Source organism: Haliotis asinina, chromosome 3 (genome assembly GCF_037392515.1).
Source record: "Haliotis asinina isolate JCU_RB_2024 chromosome 3, JCU_Hal_asi_v2, whole genome shotgun sequence".
In the NCBI taxonomy this organism is placed as follows: domain Eukaryota; kingdom Metazoa; phylum Mollusca; class Gastropoda; order Lepetellida; family Haliotidae; genus Haliotis; species Haliotis asinina.
Genome location: NC_090282.1, coordinates 23,107,054 through 23,125,185, shown reverse-complemented (window position 1 = coordinate 23,125,185; position 18,132 = coordinate 23,107,054). Strand labels below are relative to the sequence as shown.

General features: G+C 37.8%; 1 protein-coding gene across 5 annotated transcripts in view; it reads left to right on the top strand.

Moving 5' to 3' along the window:
- Positions 1-18,132, top strand: part of LOC137277684 (doublecortin domain-containing protein 2C-like) — a 115,109-nt gene that overhangs the window by 56,592 nt on the left and 40,385 nt on the right. For 2 of the 5 annotated variants that reach the window (XM_067809557.1, XM_067809555.1), the window contains exon 1: positions 7,029-7,695. The exons of 1 other annotated variant lie outside the window; for it this stretch is intronic. In XM_067809557.1, the coding sequence (XP_067665658.1) occupies positions 7,364-7,695 (332 nt within the window). In that variant the 5' untranslated portion in view covers positions 7,029-7,363. Of the gene's footprint in view, positions 1-7,028; positions 7,696-14,440; positions 14,861-18,132 lie in introns of those variants that run through there. 2 more of the 5 variants (XM_067809558.1, XM_067809556.1) reach the window with 2 other exon arrangements.

The following is an 18,132-nucleotide window of genomic DNA, read 5'->3' as shown; positions in this document are numbered from 1 at the left end:
TTCTTAATGTCGTGATCAATTTCGTTGCCAAAATACAGTTTTGTGCACAACATCGTCTCCAGGTTCTGCGCAGTATTGATAATATATCAGGATTATGCTAGTTGAGTTATAAAGTACAGGCTCTAGGGTCCCTTGTTTACATATCATAGATATATTCCATTGTACATTTTACAGCATGGGTCACTGAGTTCATATAGCACCTGCAACACTGCGTGAAATACATTATCGAAGAGAGATTATTTCAGTAAAGTAAAAAATGCATCAATGGGTGACTTGAACGCGTCATTTGACTGAATGATTTGTCCATGAAACATGCAACACTTTCGTTGGTGTAATACTAGTCAGTTTTCTTTGCGTCATAACGATGTGCTGCTGGGTTTTTTTGTTTTGTTTTTGTTATTGTTGTTGGTTTGGATTTTTATGTTGGTTTGGGGTGGGGGAGGTTTATGTAAGTGTTGTTCTGTTTTTGTCTCTTGTTTTGGAATTGGCTATTTGTTGATTTTTGATTATTTTGCTGCCACCATCGTTCTGGATTTTTTTATTTGTATCGTATCTTTGTTTCATCTAGTCGTTCATGTTTCAAACGACTCCGTATGGGATGTTCACGGGTTCGACACTATCTTTGTCAAACGTAAATACCTGAAAGAAGGGGCTTAATGATACACAATCTGGCGTTTGACATAAAGGGATATAACAAAGACTGGTAAAGAATCGAAGTGGCTAATCCATGTTAAACTACGTAAGATATCACAGTGACCAAGCATTGTCAAAAGAAGATTAGTCCCGATTAGTCCAAGCACCCATAAGGCATTTCTCTATAAACAGTGTTTTATGTAACTGAAGCGACAAAACATAAATCGTAAAGGCATTTCTCTCCAAAACAGTGTTTATGTAACTGAAGCGACAAGACATAAACCGTGAAGACATTTCTCTATAAACAGTGTTTATGTAACTGCAGCGACAAAACATAACACGGTTTTGTTGAGAAGGTATTTATTATGTTTCTCGTGCATGTGATCATGTAATAATGTTCAAGATTACATGAAATGCCAGAGACGTAATCTGTTCCGTGACAATCGCCTCTTGAATCAGTACTGACGAGTAGATACCCACACGTTTTGCACAGACGAATAGCTTTGATCTGTCTTCTTACCATGGCTCTAAGTCGCAACACTAAACCAGTGCTTGGGAGCAGGTGTCCGTCTTTGTCCCGTTGTGTCTCGTGTCAGTTACCTGGTACCAGATCTTATCAGGTGTATCTACAATACCATCACTGCATGGATACCCAAACATAACACCACTGGGTGTTAGAAAATGTAACATCATTGGTGAATCCGAAACAGGTCCCTTGCGACACTGACACAAACATAATATGTTAGAATAGGATATTTATTAGGATATTTATTTTTATAGCGCACATATCCATGCAACTAGTGCTTGTTCAAGGCGCTGGTATTTGTTTCCCTCGATCATTGGATGTCAATCTCAACGTCACATATTATCAATCTCAACTCCCTGGGAGTATGCAACTCTTGCTGCCACTATACGCACCGCGTATATTGTGACTCTCTTATCCGAAAGAGGTACCCAATTCACGGGTGGGTAGACTGGGACACACAGTCACAGTACTTAGTTTACTGGATGTTGCCGTACCCGCAATTAGGGGTTTGCACGTATTCATGTGGCTACCATCTGGTCATATACCAACGGATACCAGGGTTGTGTACTGTACACTCAAGGTTGCGACAACACGGAAAGCGTCTGCATATAAAGTTGACTCCAAGGTTTTCACACTTGGTCACAGGTGGGCTCGATCCCGACACCTCAACCTCACTGGCCTGTCGCTTTAGCCAGCTCGCCCACCGCGCCCCAACCCTCTGTATTGGGTTTGGTTTTTGTTTTGTTTTGTTTTGTTTTGTTTTTGTTTTTTTGTTTTTTTTGTTTTGTTTTGTTTACCCGAGTAACAAGATACAAAGTATGTTTCATCAACGATGACATAAGAATATGGAGAAAAGGGGTCTCCATAACAAATACTTGGTTTTCTACCTCTAATAGCGTACACATTATCAGGTTTGTGCTTGGGGTGGCATTAATGAATATGATTGACATGAACTCATTTGCAACGGTTAATCGCTGTATGACTTGTGTATGAATCAAGGCCATCACTAATGTTCCTGAAGTAATTGCATAACAAGAGTGTGTACAGTAGTCTCGATGTAGGTATATTGCCGATTTAGGTTAGTTCCTATGAAACATATTTGGATATAATTCTTCGTTTTTTCCACGTGTGGGCAGGATACACTGACCTTTCCGCGAACACCGGGTGTGATAACTGTTGATAATGACTCGCAAACACATGCTCGTGATATTGTCTGTATTGTGCAATAGAATAACATTTTTCTTCATACCCATCCGTACATACATACGTATGTACATGCATACACGCACACCACACACACTATACATATATGCATGCCTGCAGACACACACAAACACACATACATACACACATACATATATACACACATACACACATGCACACATGCATGCATACATACATACATACATACATACATACATACATACATACATACATACATACATACATACTTGATCAGTACAAATGGTGTCACTACCCAAGATACGAAAGAATTGATTTTGAAAATTGCATGCCCACATAATGGCCCTTGACTGGCATCAAATTATCCTCCCCAATGTGTGCATACATTATGTATACGTCGACTGGAGCCGTAGCGTGCAGTGGTCTTCTCACCCCGGTAATCGGGCCAGGCTGATTGGAAAACGGGTTCAATAATTAATTATGGTCATGGATGTTGTCGGTGAATATCCGTCGCCACTCTTACATCAGGTAGCTGGTAGCAGGTAATTTACTTGCACACCTACCATTTCTGCTAACGGCCCAGTTACTATGCAGCGTTATCCAATGAATCACAGCTTAGTGATGAGACTGCTGGAGATGACAGTTATATATATTCAACATTAGCTACCGATACCATGTTTCTCCCCAAGGACTTATGAAATGAAACCTTTCGATATGTTGCGTAAAATCGGTCAGCTAGTGACCTGTCTGTGTTTACATCCAGATGCATTTAGCAACACTGGGTCACTGCGACATGAGAATATATTTTTAGTGTACACTTTCAGACAATGGGAAGAACAATGCGTTCTGATGACCACTGACAAGAGACAACATTTACAAAATATACAACCTGTCGTATATGAACCTCTAGCTAGTGAAAGCTCTTCGATGTTTACTGACACTGTGTTCGTTCATCTCACGTGCTTCTAAGTGGTTTTCCAGTGTACATTGACCAATAGGAGGGCGGGATATGTGCAAACAGCCTTTGTTCTTATACCTGTCATTAAAGGGATTGATTATGGGTGCAAGAAAAATATAGCAGTAATATGAAAAAAGCCCACAAAATCAATGGCTCTATAGCATTAGTACCGTAGCTGTGAAAAAAAGGAGATAAAAGATGATTTACAAAATAACGGTTCTCAGCATGGTGTTATCTGATCGATTAATAGTTTTCTTTTGCAATTTGCAGTCTTAAGTTCTGGGTTTATATGTAGTGACTTGTTTTGTAAACGTCTGGTACAACATGATAAATCTTACAGCAAACCATTCAATAATAGTTATTTAAAAGTGATTAAAACGCTATGTGCATAGTTGACTGATTAATGTACCTTGTAGCCATAGTGTGCCAACGTACATGCTACATCTCAACCTGCAAATACACAATCGCCCATTGTCACCTAGTCTTTCTGCCATATAGTAAATGTTACGTCACATAAATAGCCTGTACATACACAACCGTCAGTTGTCTCCTAGTCTTTCTGCCATAGAGTACATATAACGTCACACAGACAACCTGTAAACACGCATTCTTCAATTGTCTCCTAGACCTTCCGTCATATAGTAAATCTAACATCACATGGACAACCTGCAAATATACAAGTTTCATTGTCTCCCAGTCCTTCTGAAATATAGCACATATAACGCCCTGCAGGACTCTGTATCTGCACAAGTGGACGCACTCTTTGTCCCAGTGTGGTATTGCATCACCTCACGGAAACCTCTATATACACAAATGCCGCTTTGTTGCTGTCATTAATATTCAGTTTAGTTTACTCATTTGTTGCGTTGTGTAGTGTTCTTATCAACGTGATGCCTGTATAGGTGTACTGACGTACCCACAGGGTCTGTACGAACCTAATGCAACACTGAACCAGCCAGCTAAACATATTTCATTGTATCATTACTATATTTGAGATTTGGGATTTGGGATTTACATGAATGGTAAAATGCCAATGATGAAGCCATGGAGGAAACAGATGATGAAGAGAAAATGAGGGAAAATGTGACAATGTATTCCATTCCTTTGAAAAGGCTTCATCTGTATTAAGATGTATTACCTTTTCTCACATGCTTTGGCATTGGCTAGTGGTATGCTAGCAAAATGGGATATCCCCTACTTTTTCATGGTATAAATTATCAGTGGCATGTATATGGAACAACATACTTATTCCCTTGGTACAAAAAAAACCCTGCAGAAATGCACTGATATAACCTGACGAGTTCTGCACTAACATGCACATGTAAGCGACCCACTATACATATGACTAGAAATACGTGTGAGATTACTACACTTTATCAGTGACTTTTATATGAGTGGAATAACGATAGTATACAAATCCCTTAATGCAGAATATATTCTGACCCTTTTTTCCTCACAACAATAAAACTAACACACATGAATAGATTGTAAATCTCCTTATGTGTAAATCCAGATAAGAACATGGGGATGCCAAACAGAAATATACATTGCTGACCAGGGGACAGTTCAGTATCGATAATGAAATCGATCAATATTGATCTCTGGTTTATCGAAAAGGACACTAGTCAGGGATAAGTCGTGTATAAGAAATGCCGAGTACGAAGAAAAGTGTGTTGTATGAATGACCGTCCACTAATCTCCCTAAGTCGTCCAGTGTTGGCCTGAGAGGGAAGGTCAGCCCCCAAAATGAGGATTGTGTACTTGAGTTTGTACACGTCATAATGTACTTATCTTGGATATTGCGGGTTGAGGCTGATGGTGTTTGCTCAAGGTACTGCCTTTGGGCTCTTGGGGCTTAGGTTTTATGTTGTGGATCAGAAGTCCATTATTATTATGACAACCGCCGCAGTGTTGTTGAATATGTTCCACGGGATTCCGGATGCAGTGTACTTTGGTATTGTTTGAGAAACAAGAGAAACCGCTCTGTATCATGATTATGACTTCAGGACATCAAAAACTTGGATTTGTTTTACTCTTTTCTATATTTGGTTCACTCTAGGATAAAATATGTAACAACAACGCTAGCAATATATAGTCACGATGATATGCCAGAACAGATTCCAACTGACGAGACAAGCAAATATATAAGCAACAAATCTTTGGAAATGAGTGATACCAGGCGTTTGGAAAGGAATAACCATTATCTTCTCCACCAGAACCGGTTAAACAATTGAATATGTAGAAAACGTACGTTTCGGAACGAACTTTTCAATGTTCCTCTAAGAATATCGCAGATTCGCACTTTATTCCTAATGAAAGATTTCAGTTGTCTTTGTTAGAACTGTTTGATTTTATTTTCATATAATTTTTCGTGTGCATACGTTTTATAAAACAGTTATTCTTACATGCCTGTGATCAGTGAGGCGACGATAAACACTACGCAAACCTTAACAACGTTTGGTATGGATTTACAACTTCTTTAACATTTACAAGACGTTTCTGGGCTACTTATGTACCCCTTCACCAGGGACAATGAGTAGCCCAGAAACGCCGTGTTGTAAATATTAAGGAAGTTGAAAATCCCTACCATACGTTGTCATGTTACCTTCCAGCTTGTAAATGCCCATCAAGTATGCAAACCTTGACTGCTAACGGTTGACGTTGATGCGTTCTCTTCGCGAATTCTTGATTATCTCCAAAGTAAAAGGCCTTCGAAGAGGTGTGTAAGATCACTATCTCCGTTCACTACATCGGAAACGATTCACAGGAAGCCTTGGATTTGTGCACGTTGCTTTGCTGAAAGAGATGGACCATGCTCACCTTTCGCCGCAAGTTTCAAAATGTTTGCAGTTGAACCGGTAATGGATAATTTGGAGGTTGGGCCGCGAAAATACATTATTTGGTCCTCAATTCATGTCCAGCGTGGGATGCTGCACGTGTTCGGATAAACACAACCTTCTTTTAATTTGGACGGTGATAGTATTTTGGATGCTAAAGGAAAGTTTTGAAATGCTGAAAACTGGAAATGATTTTATGAACCACCGATAACATAAAGAGCTGCCCTGCAGAATTCAATACAATATATGCCACAGTATCCATGGCTGTAAACCCTGCGTGATGTGATTCCTGATAACAGCCATTAACACTGAGACAGCGAACACTCCAAATGGCATTCATTTGCTTGTCATCAACTCCCACAGCTGTGAACGAAGAGTTGTGATTAAGAAACGCCATGCATTTGAAAGAAACATTTCATGAAAGGTACATTAATCAATAAGTATTAACAGTTCAAGTATTTGAGGATGATATGTGAAACACGCAATGCTCTCACTACAAATCCGTGATTTCCCTGAGGTTATGTAACAGCAATAGATGTACAACAGATGTCACTAAATCATTGATGCAGATGAGTGTTTTTTCGGAAATAGAACAGATGATATGTTCTTCAAATAATAAAAGAAAACACTCTCATAGAAAACGACGCTAATGAGTAGTAAATATAGGTACTAATGTCTGCAAAATGTAGTGAGACGTGGTAGTGCTGCTGGATGTCTCTAACAAAGGTGAGCGACAGCTGAGGATATATCGACTGACTGGTCGACAAGCTGGTTTAGTCAGGCACATGAGGATGAGTTTCTGTGTGCATCACTTCCCCTGAGTGCTTTGTACGCATGCGCGTGTGTTAGTGTATTCCGTTTCCAAGACATCATTCACAAGGTAGGCAGGGATGCAGTGATAGTGAAAAGGTCGTGCGTTAATGGAGTGAAACCCTTGGGTTGTCTATCAACGACATTTTGTACTCGTGTGTTGAGTGAACATTGAGACAGACATGTTCTGACTTTGTTTCGTCTAAGGAATACCAGTCATGCATAGCGGCGACTTCAGTGTGGCGTGGATTAACCCTGCATGTGGGTACATTGACAATAGACAATAACAAGAAGACAAGGATCTGATTACGGTCTTCATGTGATACCATCTCATCTGTCCCGTTTTGTAGCTAAAAAGCTAGGATTCAAATATACCTAGAGGCAAACTGGCATACTTGAACAATCTTTAAAGTTGAAATGGAATCGGATCAAGAAATATCCAATTCTGCCTCTGCTTCGACAGACATTGTCTTGAATTCTATTGAAAACAAGGGCATGGAACGGGCTATCTGGATCAAATGTTTTCTAAATGGAAACCCCCATTTCCCTGGCGAGAGGGTGCTGTTCAGTCAGAGGAAGTTCAAGACGGACGATGCCTTCCTGGACGAGATCACCAGGAAGCTTCACAGTGAAAAGAGTGTCCGAGCACTCAGCACACCTAAAAGAGGAACTCGCATTCACAGTTTATTTGATTTAGAGGATGGTCAGCAATATGTGGCGCTCACTAATGATGCATTCAAGAAACTTTCGTAAGTTTCACTTTAATGTAATTGTGCTTCTAGTTACCATTGTAATTATGGGACAAATATGACATGCCCATTTACAGGCGGTTACTCAAAACTTCTAAATTCTTTATGACTTCATGACTTCATAAATGTGTGGTAGATAGTTTACTAACATTATCAAATTTATTGAAATTACTGGATTGTTTACAGTTCTTTAGACATGCATGCCTTCACGACATTATTCATTCTATACACCAACCTTCACGTTATTTATCATTCCTATCTCCAGGCTTCATAATATCAATCATTGGGATCATCAACTTTCAAAACATTAATCGTTCTGATGATCACGGTTCAAAATGTCAATCACTTCAATCATCAATCTTCATCGTTTTCAAAATTCTGATGTTCAATTTGACCTTCATTGTTGACAGAATATTTTAAATCTGCCTGACATACAAGATATTTTCTCTCAAAACCATGGATTACTTTGGTAACGACTCTTTAAACAGAAATTAAAGACACACAGGGTTCAGTGTAAATGTTTTGCAAAATTTGGCTAGATTACATTCCATTTATTGTGATAAAATAGTCTCATTTGCAGTCTTCACAACTTTCGGCAATATCCCAGGCACAGGACCTGAGACGAAGGCGTCCTGTAAATATCATATCGTCCAACTGTGTAGCTCAGTTGGTGCAGACATATTACAGACTTAAACAAATTTCATTTATGAAATATATTATTTGTGATATATATGAGAAGGAATCAAAATAGTATCGATCTGAGCCTATCGTAAGACCACAGACTTGAGCTCGTCCTAACGCAAAGCTCGGCCAGAGGAACATGGCCAATACATCATCCATAACATGTGTCCGTTAATTCAGTATAAACTCTGTAATGCTTGATATACTCAAACCTTCCGCTATACCTCCCGTCTAATGTCCCACCTTAATGCTTAATAATGCAAGTCGACATTGAAGATATCACCACGACGGTCAAATGGGTTTTAGACATTGATATGATATCCTACCTCTCAAAATAATGTTACTCTGCGTAGAAAACAGACATGTGCTCTTTCATCACGGAACTCACCTATTTTATCATTTTGTCTGATTCATAAAGGACCTGATAATCTCTAAGTCGGCGGGAAGCGAGGGTTGTTTGAAGTTTTAAGACCAACAAGAAGTTGGTCGGGTGGTCGGACGGGCCATGAAGCACAACGCAGATTAATGTATTAAACTGAAAGGTATTTGTGCTCTGTTTACTCACAATAGTAACCTGCGAGACAGCTCAGTGTCCTTAACATGGAATTAGAGTCAGTTGTCGTGCAAGTAGTACAAACGTTAGTCCCTGTCTACCCAACTATGCCATGTTGAAGTCCACAATATGAGACAATGGCGTGAGAACTACGTGACGCCATACATATAGCTGACAGATTTTACAATTTAAAGTGTCAAGCCACAATGCATATCTGCTTCAAACTACTGGTCCGAAAATTGGTCAGGACATGTTCCTTTGTAGATATACTGGCATTTATTCAAGTGGTTATTCTGTGTCATGCACAATATCCAATATCACATGAATAATCAACTAGAATGTAATTGTCATTAAGAAAATCATAATTAATAATTGAAATAGGAACCGCGTACATCTTGACCAGGGAACAGTTATACAAGGCGATCTTAGCGCCAAGGGGACTTAACTCCCACACCTTAACTTAAATTTAGTATAGTCTTAGCGCTAAGGTGGTCGTAACTCCATACCTTAACATTGACTTAACATGGTCTTAGCGACAAGGTTGTTTTGCACCACGGCACCCTTAGCCCCGTTTCACAAAGCGTTAACGTTGAGGTAGTGGTCGTAAACTCCATGTGTTAACACTCACTGAAGTGCAAGGATGGCTTGGTGGAACGAGTCAAAGATTTTCTTGATTATGGCTTAGTCTTTGCTGAAATCGTGTGGTAACTGTCTGTGAAGATGCATGTTGGCGCCAAGGAGCTTTCACTGAGTTGATGGGCTCACTTTTTCGACCTTCGTCATTTGTGAACACCAATCCATTAAAGCCCAACGATACCAATTGATGATCACACTATCCATCGAGATTCATGCTTAGGGTGATGGTTTTACAATGAATCTAGGTTATATTATGCTGCTGTTCCATAGGACGACGATAGTGATGATTTGTTTTTGTTCTCATTTTGTCCAGATTCTGCTCATGGTAACGTGTGAAAATAATGGAAAGTGTAAACTTGATATGGAACAGTAAATCTGACTAAAGTTTAGATATGTAGTCACAATCTGGCTTTAAAGATGACTCAACATCTATTTTAGAGTCGATGCTCGAAGAGAATTAAAATTGGATTACGCTGAGTGGAATCATATTAAACGTGAAAAGACTTAGGAGAATCGGGTTTATTGGATCAACATATTGACTGGAACACATCGTCAGGACGGCTGTATCCACGCTTTGGTGGCTCCATACCAGAAACAGTTGTTTGTGGACAAACAGACAACAGAACTGAAAACAACTGGCAAGAACACAAAGGAGTATTATGTCAAAATCAATTGAAAAGGCAGTAAAAACCAGCAGCGCGATCTGTTTTAGCGTTGCCACTGAAAATCGTCACAGATGATCCGGCAGATTTAGATGGACAATGCAACTCGTAGCTTGTAATACTGTTATGTTGTCTAAATTAACAGACAATACCTTATCAGAAATGACAGCCAGTTCTTGTAAACCGAGATGTGCGAACAGTACACGAGCCTGGTTAATTATTCATTAACGTGAAACACAAAACCTGGATGACTCTATATACCGATAGGCATGTGCGTACGTGCCTCGAATTACAGCCTATGATGTTTTATTTACTGCCTCATTCGACGTTAACGTGTTTTATATACACTGCACAGTATGTATGATTGTTATAACTCCAAACACAGTTACAAATGGTGACCCCGGGCTGGGTTATAACAGAATGTGGGATATACAGAAGGCCTTTTTTGGTAATTCGTCATTCTATATTCTTGGCGCGTCGTCTATGTTCAAACCACAATATATTTGCAAGATCCCCACCATTTCAGTAAGCACTGCGTGTAAAATATATTATGAAACTAAATTATTTGGGTACGCGTTCGGTTTTAAATCCAATTTAGAGCTATCGTGATTGCGTTACATACCAACACAGTATGTTTAGCCCATTCTACCATCCCCGCGTTATTAATATTTGTTTATAAAAAAAGACATACTGTGTTGGAAAATCAGAGGTGTATAGCGTGATCATATACGTCTGAATGACTTTCATTAACCAATCACAATCCAGTATTTATTGAAGTCATGGTAGAATATTCGATATACTTGGGCAGTAAGATATTTCATTCATTAATCACGTTTTTAATAGGAATGACAAGTCTTTATAGATGATCAGCTTCTTTATTGGACATTAGCGCTATAAATACTTGTGCCGTTTTCAAGCATCTACTTGGTATACCCATGTTGTGCAATGGAAGAACGCGCATTTTTAAATCGAGAACAGCGAACAGCAGTTTCAAGTGTCGAATACTTTTCGGGTTAGAATGGTTCGACTTATACCTATATTCTTCACTATTGGAAAAATGAAAGTTCGATGTTGTACTAACAATGCCGCGCTGTGTTAATATCACTAACTACTAACTACAAAAACATGTGTACTGTTGAATACTAAATGGAATATGTATTTGCTGCAGTTAAGATCTTCAGAAATGCATTCACAGGTATGACTGAAAATCAGGATATAAATATAAAGGCGAGAATATATGGATGTCAACTTCTTTTTCTGAGGGACTTGACGTTTCGGAGAACAATCTTGCTCCTTCACCAGGAAAGCATTTTATACTGGAGATGGCCTTTCATGGCGAGTGTATACTGCTTGAGTCTACGTGACTATGGTCGATCCTTTTGACTTGCCAACAACCGCGGGTTTTTATTCTGTATATACTACTCCAAAGAAGTTTAGGAACATTGGATTGTTTTCAAATCACCATGGTGAATCTGTCACGATATAATTCATTATGACTACAGGTCATCTGTCGTGGCTGAACAGATTCACTAAAGTCATACATAAATAGCTGTTCTTTGACTTCTTTGGCAGTGATAGAAATGAACCAAGATTCCGTGTTTCAACAGGCGTCTAAGCGGACCTTATTACGAGTTTTCTAAGATAACGCCTTGTTGTGTCAGATATAATTTTATTATTAAATATTTTATTTCTCACGCTTTACATATGATTATTTGTACATGGTGTGTATACGTACTCTAGGGAACTTCTAAAATATTATACAATGAAAGTCTACAGGCTGCTTAAATAATTGTAAACTACAGGTTTTGCAAGAGGTAAATTAAATACACTACTGCCAAGTTCAACCTGATAACAAACATAGCGTCAGAATAAAAAAACAAATATACTTAAGGTGACTTTTTCATACTGTTATTAGATTATAGATTTCTTCATTCGTTCCTTCCTTCCTTCATTCATTCATATTTTCCCAAATAGTCTTCAGATTATTTTTGCATTCGTTCTTTCATTCATTCATATGTTTGTATGGTCCATATACTACCCATGGTCAAGTCAAGTTTATTGTACTCAAGGCCTTCAGCCCATATACCTATCATTTCTCAAGACAACAGCATGATGTGCAAATAGGGAAAGGTTGCGGAGAACAGTTTCATTTATGGAAGTGAGACTCGAGACAAAGACTATTGTTGGGTAATTTGATAGATAATTACTTGAAATATTTTTTCTTCATCATAATATAGACATAAATATAATGTAGGGATATGTGGATGCTGTGTGATAAACACTATCAGAGGTCTTCTAATTTACAAGTTGTGGCATATGAACAATACATTTGTCGAGTTTACAATGATTTCTTCTCATTTTATAGAACATAATATAATGATTGTCATGCTTTATTATAACATTGTTCATACCTTTATGTATTTGTCCGTTCTTTCATTTATTCATATGCTTGTCTACTTCTCAAATATACCTAAGACTACTTTTTTGCATTAATTCATGCATTTATATGTTTGCATGTTTATCATACTATCCATGGTGTAGATATCTGTATTGGCTAGTTGTGTGATTACCACTGTCAGAGGTCCTCCAACCTGTCCGTTATAACATATGAACAATTGCATTTGTCATTTCTTCTTAGGTTCAAGAACACAATATGATTATTGTCATGTTTTATTGTTATAACACTGTTACGGGTGTGAGACCAATATCCCCATTCATGCTATGCTAAATAGGACTATACTCGTGTATCGGAAAAATAGCAAGCCTGTTAATATTGTTATCATAATAGGTCATACTTTAGAAGACATATTCATGACACGACTGGATATCATTGAGTCATGATGAATGTAGTGATGAGGATGTCCCGATCCGATATATTGTCTGGCATGCTATCAGTGTAAAGGTCGTAAATATTTAAAACGATGTTGGTATATTTAGGGTAGTCTACATAAGTTATAAACACACCCGTCGACAATGCATGTTGCCTGTAGCAAATACATAGAGTCAGTGAGTATGGTTTTACGCCGCTTTTAGCAATATTCCAGGAAAATATGCTATAAAGAGGTCCGTTGGTAACCTGGGCTCGGGCCTTTAAATGTAGCAGATCTATATCTGGAATAATATATCCCAGCAATATCACCGCGTGGGACAGCAGAGAGATGGTAAAATTCACACTTGGGCAATGTTCACGAATGGTGTTTCACAGTAACAGGACATTGGGTCCTGTAAGTTTCATATGGGTCTCTGACCCTCTGAAAATTCACAGGACCCACAGAATAAAATAAAACACACATTTCAGATTTAACATTTCTCATTATTGGCATTGAAATTATTAACATTATGTAATGGCAAACATTTTAAACATTAATATATTATTAACAGTGAACAAGTGTCACATGCCACAAACAACAACTTCAGACAAAGTTATTGTGATATATTCAGTCAGACAATGGAGCCAGCAGGTTGAGGACTTCTGTCTGACCGTTGGCAAATCTGCCGGATTTGTCAGAGTTACAGACACTATTCGTGAACACTGTGTGGGATATAAACCCGAGTCTTTAGCGTGACGAGCCAACGTTTTAACCAGTAGGCTACCCCGTTGCCCATGCAAATACATAGATGTAATAAAAGTTAAAAATGACCAGTATGTTATATATCGGACGCATATCGCACACATTCGTTGCAACAACTGTGCGACTGGTTTGTTTTTCTACGACCTCTCTCAAACTGAACATTGCAGTTTTTCTTTTCATAGATGCAAAATTGCCGAAGTCGTTTTCGTTGATTTCCTATGGAATCTACTTTATGCAGATATGTTATCCCCGAAACAACAGTCAGGTATATCATGAGGCTTCACAAAAAAATATTTTCCGCATCCGTCCCTTCCATATCAAGGAAACGATTGCTTACAGTTAGTAGAGCAAAGACCGCAATATTCAAAAAGTATTTTTAAAAATGAATAACAACCTAATTCAAGAGTTGATTCTCTGTATCTTATTCGCTTAAAGTTTAATACTCTTTGATACATACTAATTCTGTATTCCACTGAAGCGAAATCCGCCCTGCAAGTCTCTTTGTATTTAAAAATTGTCTATTCATTTGTCATCGACTTCTGATAAAATATCTTTCCCGTCTAAGCTCGCGGGTTCGCACGCGACGCGGTTTCCATAGCGACGTGGGTCAGAGGTCACTGAACGTAAACAAATCCCATCCCACAAAGCATTGCATTTAGCGGAAGTAAGGTCGTTGCGGAGAATCGCTAGGTGTCAAGAAGATGTCAATGTTGTGTTTATGTGTGTGAAATTTTACTGAAATTGTGATCGAGTATGCCTGCTCCCGATGCGGACAGGACGCTACCACCAATTCAAGTACGCGATCTTGAACATGCCAAACAGTTTAAAGTTTACAGGAATGGCGATTCACATTTTCCTGGACATAACTTTCGGTGGAACAAGCGGCATTTTCGGACCTTTGATGCCTTTCTTGGAGCTATCACAGATAGTGTGAAATTAAAAGATGGTGCTGTTAGGCGATTGTACACCCCCAGTCATGGACATAGGATCACAGATTTCGATCACCTTGAGGAAGGTGGAGTTTACGTAGCGGCGAAACAGGAACGTTTCAAAAAGTTAAAGTAAGGCTGTACTTTTAGTAATGGTTTGGATCACTAGGTCCACAAACATCTATTTATGAATACAAATGTGGCGTTCTTCATGTTGCCATTTACTATGATTCAGTGTTGTGTTATTGTTTGATCTCTGTTATGATCATCGATTGTTTTTTGAAGTTTTATTTGACCAAATACTAAGTCCGTAAATCCAGTAGTTTCAGGTTTGAAATTGAAGGTCTAAGAATCTAGTGCATGTTTTGACAATGTTATAGCATTGAGCTATAAAACACACTATAACTTGATATTTTTAATTGAGTAAATAATTAATGCTGTTTACTGATACGCGGCTGTAGCAGATGTTATATATTGAACTTAATTTCATTTGTAAATTTCAGATATTTTAGATACTTCAATCCACAGAAATTTGCGTGTCTCAGGGTTTCACATGTCTGGTGAATTGATTGGCAGATTTTCTCGTATGGTCCCTATTTTGCTAAGAAATAATCAAGGAGAGAGTTGTGTGAGATGTGATTGATTGGCCACAGTTCTATCAACACAACTATTAGGTTAATTACAGGCACTGTTGCTGTTCTTTGTGACTAGTAGCTAATTAAAAACTGTAGTTCATTGCACTATCATCGCTTAGATTTTTCTGTCATGAAAGTGTATGTTAGGCATGTGTCAGGGCAATGAATCATTTGTATTTGAAGTAATTGGATGAATTCAAGCAGTGGCAAGTGCAAATATATCTTGTGTCGATAATTAGTTGTATTAGGGATTTCTGTGAGAAACAAAGGTCATTAGGACATTTCATGATCCTATCAGCTCACTGATTTGGTTTTCTGTCATTAAATAATATGGGTCTTCTGATTAATACAGTTTGGATGACAGTAAGGGCCCTAGACAATGAGAACTTGTTTTATCAATGCATTAATTGCCATCCATTTATTTTGTTTTGTTACCTGAATTCTGTTTTGTATAGCCATGTGAACAAAATACACAATCTGATTTGGAAAGAAAACATCTATATAACTCTGAGACTTGTATCAAGAATGCATTAAGTTTCCCAAATTAATTGCTACTTGTAGTAGTCAGTTTCAGCCCTTAGAAATGTGTTATGATTAAACATTAGTTTAGCAAAGCAAAGGTTAAACTGCCTAATCAGTAATAAACTAATAAATGTCTTAACAGTGTTGACAAATGTACTTAAGTGTTTAGCACCTGTAACTAGATATGAACACTCAAGAATGTTTCAATCAGATATGGACCTCCAGCAGTCACAGAAGTAATTTATGACCTGGGCTTGTGAAGTACTTTCTTCATAAAGTATGTACACAGGCCAATACATAAAGCAAACAAAAAATTGGGCATAACTAAACCATTTTTCACCTGTAATGTGTAAATTGTAAGGTTCTATCATCACAAGAAATTCCTTGAGGAATGGTGTTAGTTTGTAACTTGTAAAACAAATGTGATTGTTTATATACTTCCAAAAGAACAAGTTTGATTTTTTTGACAAAATGGGTATATTAGGATAGATGGCATGACTGAAACCTGGACAATGTTGATGTAATGATACATATTTGACTTTCAAGATAGAGGTAGAATATCATGAATGATAATGTTTGAAATACTGTAAACTTATTTCATATCATAATCTATGAAATCAAACAATTAAGTTTCACTTAGAATGTTCAAGGTTTTAGATACTTTTGTTTTCTAAGAAATTGATTTCCTGTCCATGAAAGCACCTGTAAGTCAGCTTTCTAGTTTGGTAATTACATAGAGGAATCACCTGTCAAATTTGACTAAAATCTGAAAAATGTCCCAATAATGTTCATCCCCATCATAATCACTACATTCCACTTTTGTTTGTAAGAAGATTCTTGTTTTGTATTGGATATTATACACGAGGCTGAAAGAGTAAGACTGAAGGAATTTTCACTCAGTGTCAGTTTAAAGTAAGCAGAAGTAGCATAAAACTACTCACTCACTCATGCTAAGGACTATTCCGGTAGCATACTGTGCTCTCAATTTTTATGACATTCAGTCTGTAATTTTATCCAAAAGTCTAAAAGCCCAGTTCAGTCAAATCTATTTCAGTCATACTGGTACATAAACAGTCAAAAGAAAAATGTATAATCAGACACGTACACCCAAAACAATTTGACACAAGACTGTACTGGCTAGCGACCAGTTATCGCCATTTTTAAGTGGGTTTTAAAGATTTGCTCCATTATTTCTTAACAGAATGAAATAAAATTTGTCTTGGTGATAGATCATTTATTCACTGATGTTTTCTGCTTGTTTACAGTTGCCAATCGTGTTTCTCCGAAACACGGTCAACAGGAAGTGTGGTAGTGTATATTGTGCCTTCCCAACAACTAACAAGACCAATTATTGCCATTTCTGAATTGTTTATGTTATTCAGCTAATTTGACATACACTTGGTAATAAAACTATTGTGTTTCAGACCTTGACATATTGAAGAAATTTCATAATTGTAATTTGTTTAAAAAAAAAAGAAATTTAAAAGAACAAAACTCGCTCTCACTGTGAATGTTGATGGATGCTGATATAAGCTGATGGGAACATGGAGATGTCACCATGGGGTTGAACTTATGACAGTTGACATTTTGAGTAGTAGTTTGTCGTAGTGTTTCTCAGGGAAAAAGGAAAAGGTAAAGGTTAAATTTGACAGTTATATTTTGTCAGTATCGTCTGCATGATATCTGTCGAGTCCATAAAACAGAGATGGAAATTTGGGTCAATTCAGAGTTAAATGAATGAATGGTTTGCATTATGAATATGTTCAGACAAATAAAATCTGCGCTTTTTGTGGACTGACTTGTCAAGTCATAGGTTCACAACACAGCCTGGATGATATTGATTCAATTCTCATCGTTTATGAAATTTCATGCCAACACACTAATGGTCATGTGACATACCCCGACGTGTTTAGGTCTTCCAAGGGATTCATATTTGTACAGTCTACAATGTAAAATACTCACAGTAATTTTAACTCTTGTAACCGATCGTTTTTTTATATGGGTTAATGTGTGAAATGCTAAAGAAGTACAAGCAGAACAGTCTGTGTAGGCGCTGCAGCCAGGTGTTGGCCATAATTTGTATGCGGTGATAACTGGTCGCTAGCCAGTATTGTATCCAGATGTAGAGTATTTATAAATGGCAGTTGCAACATGTACAAAACTATCTGTTGCAATGAATACTACAACAGACATTATTGGGTGTACTGTTTCAGTTGGATTATTTGGAAGTTTTTAGGGCAGCTGTTG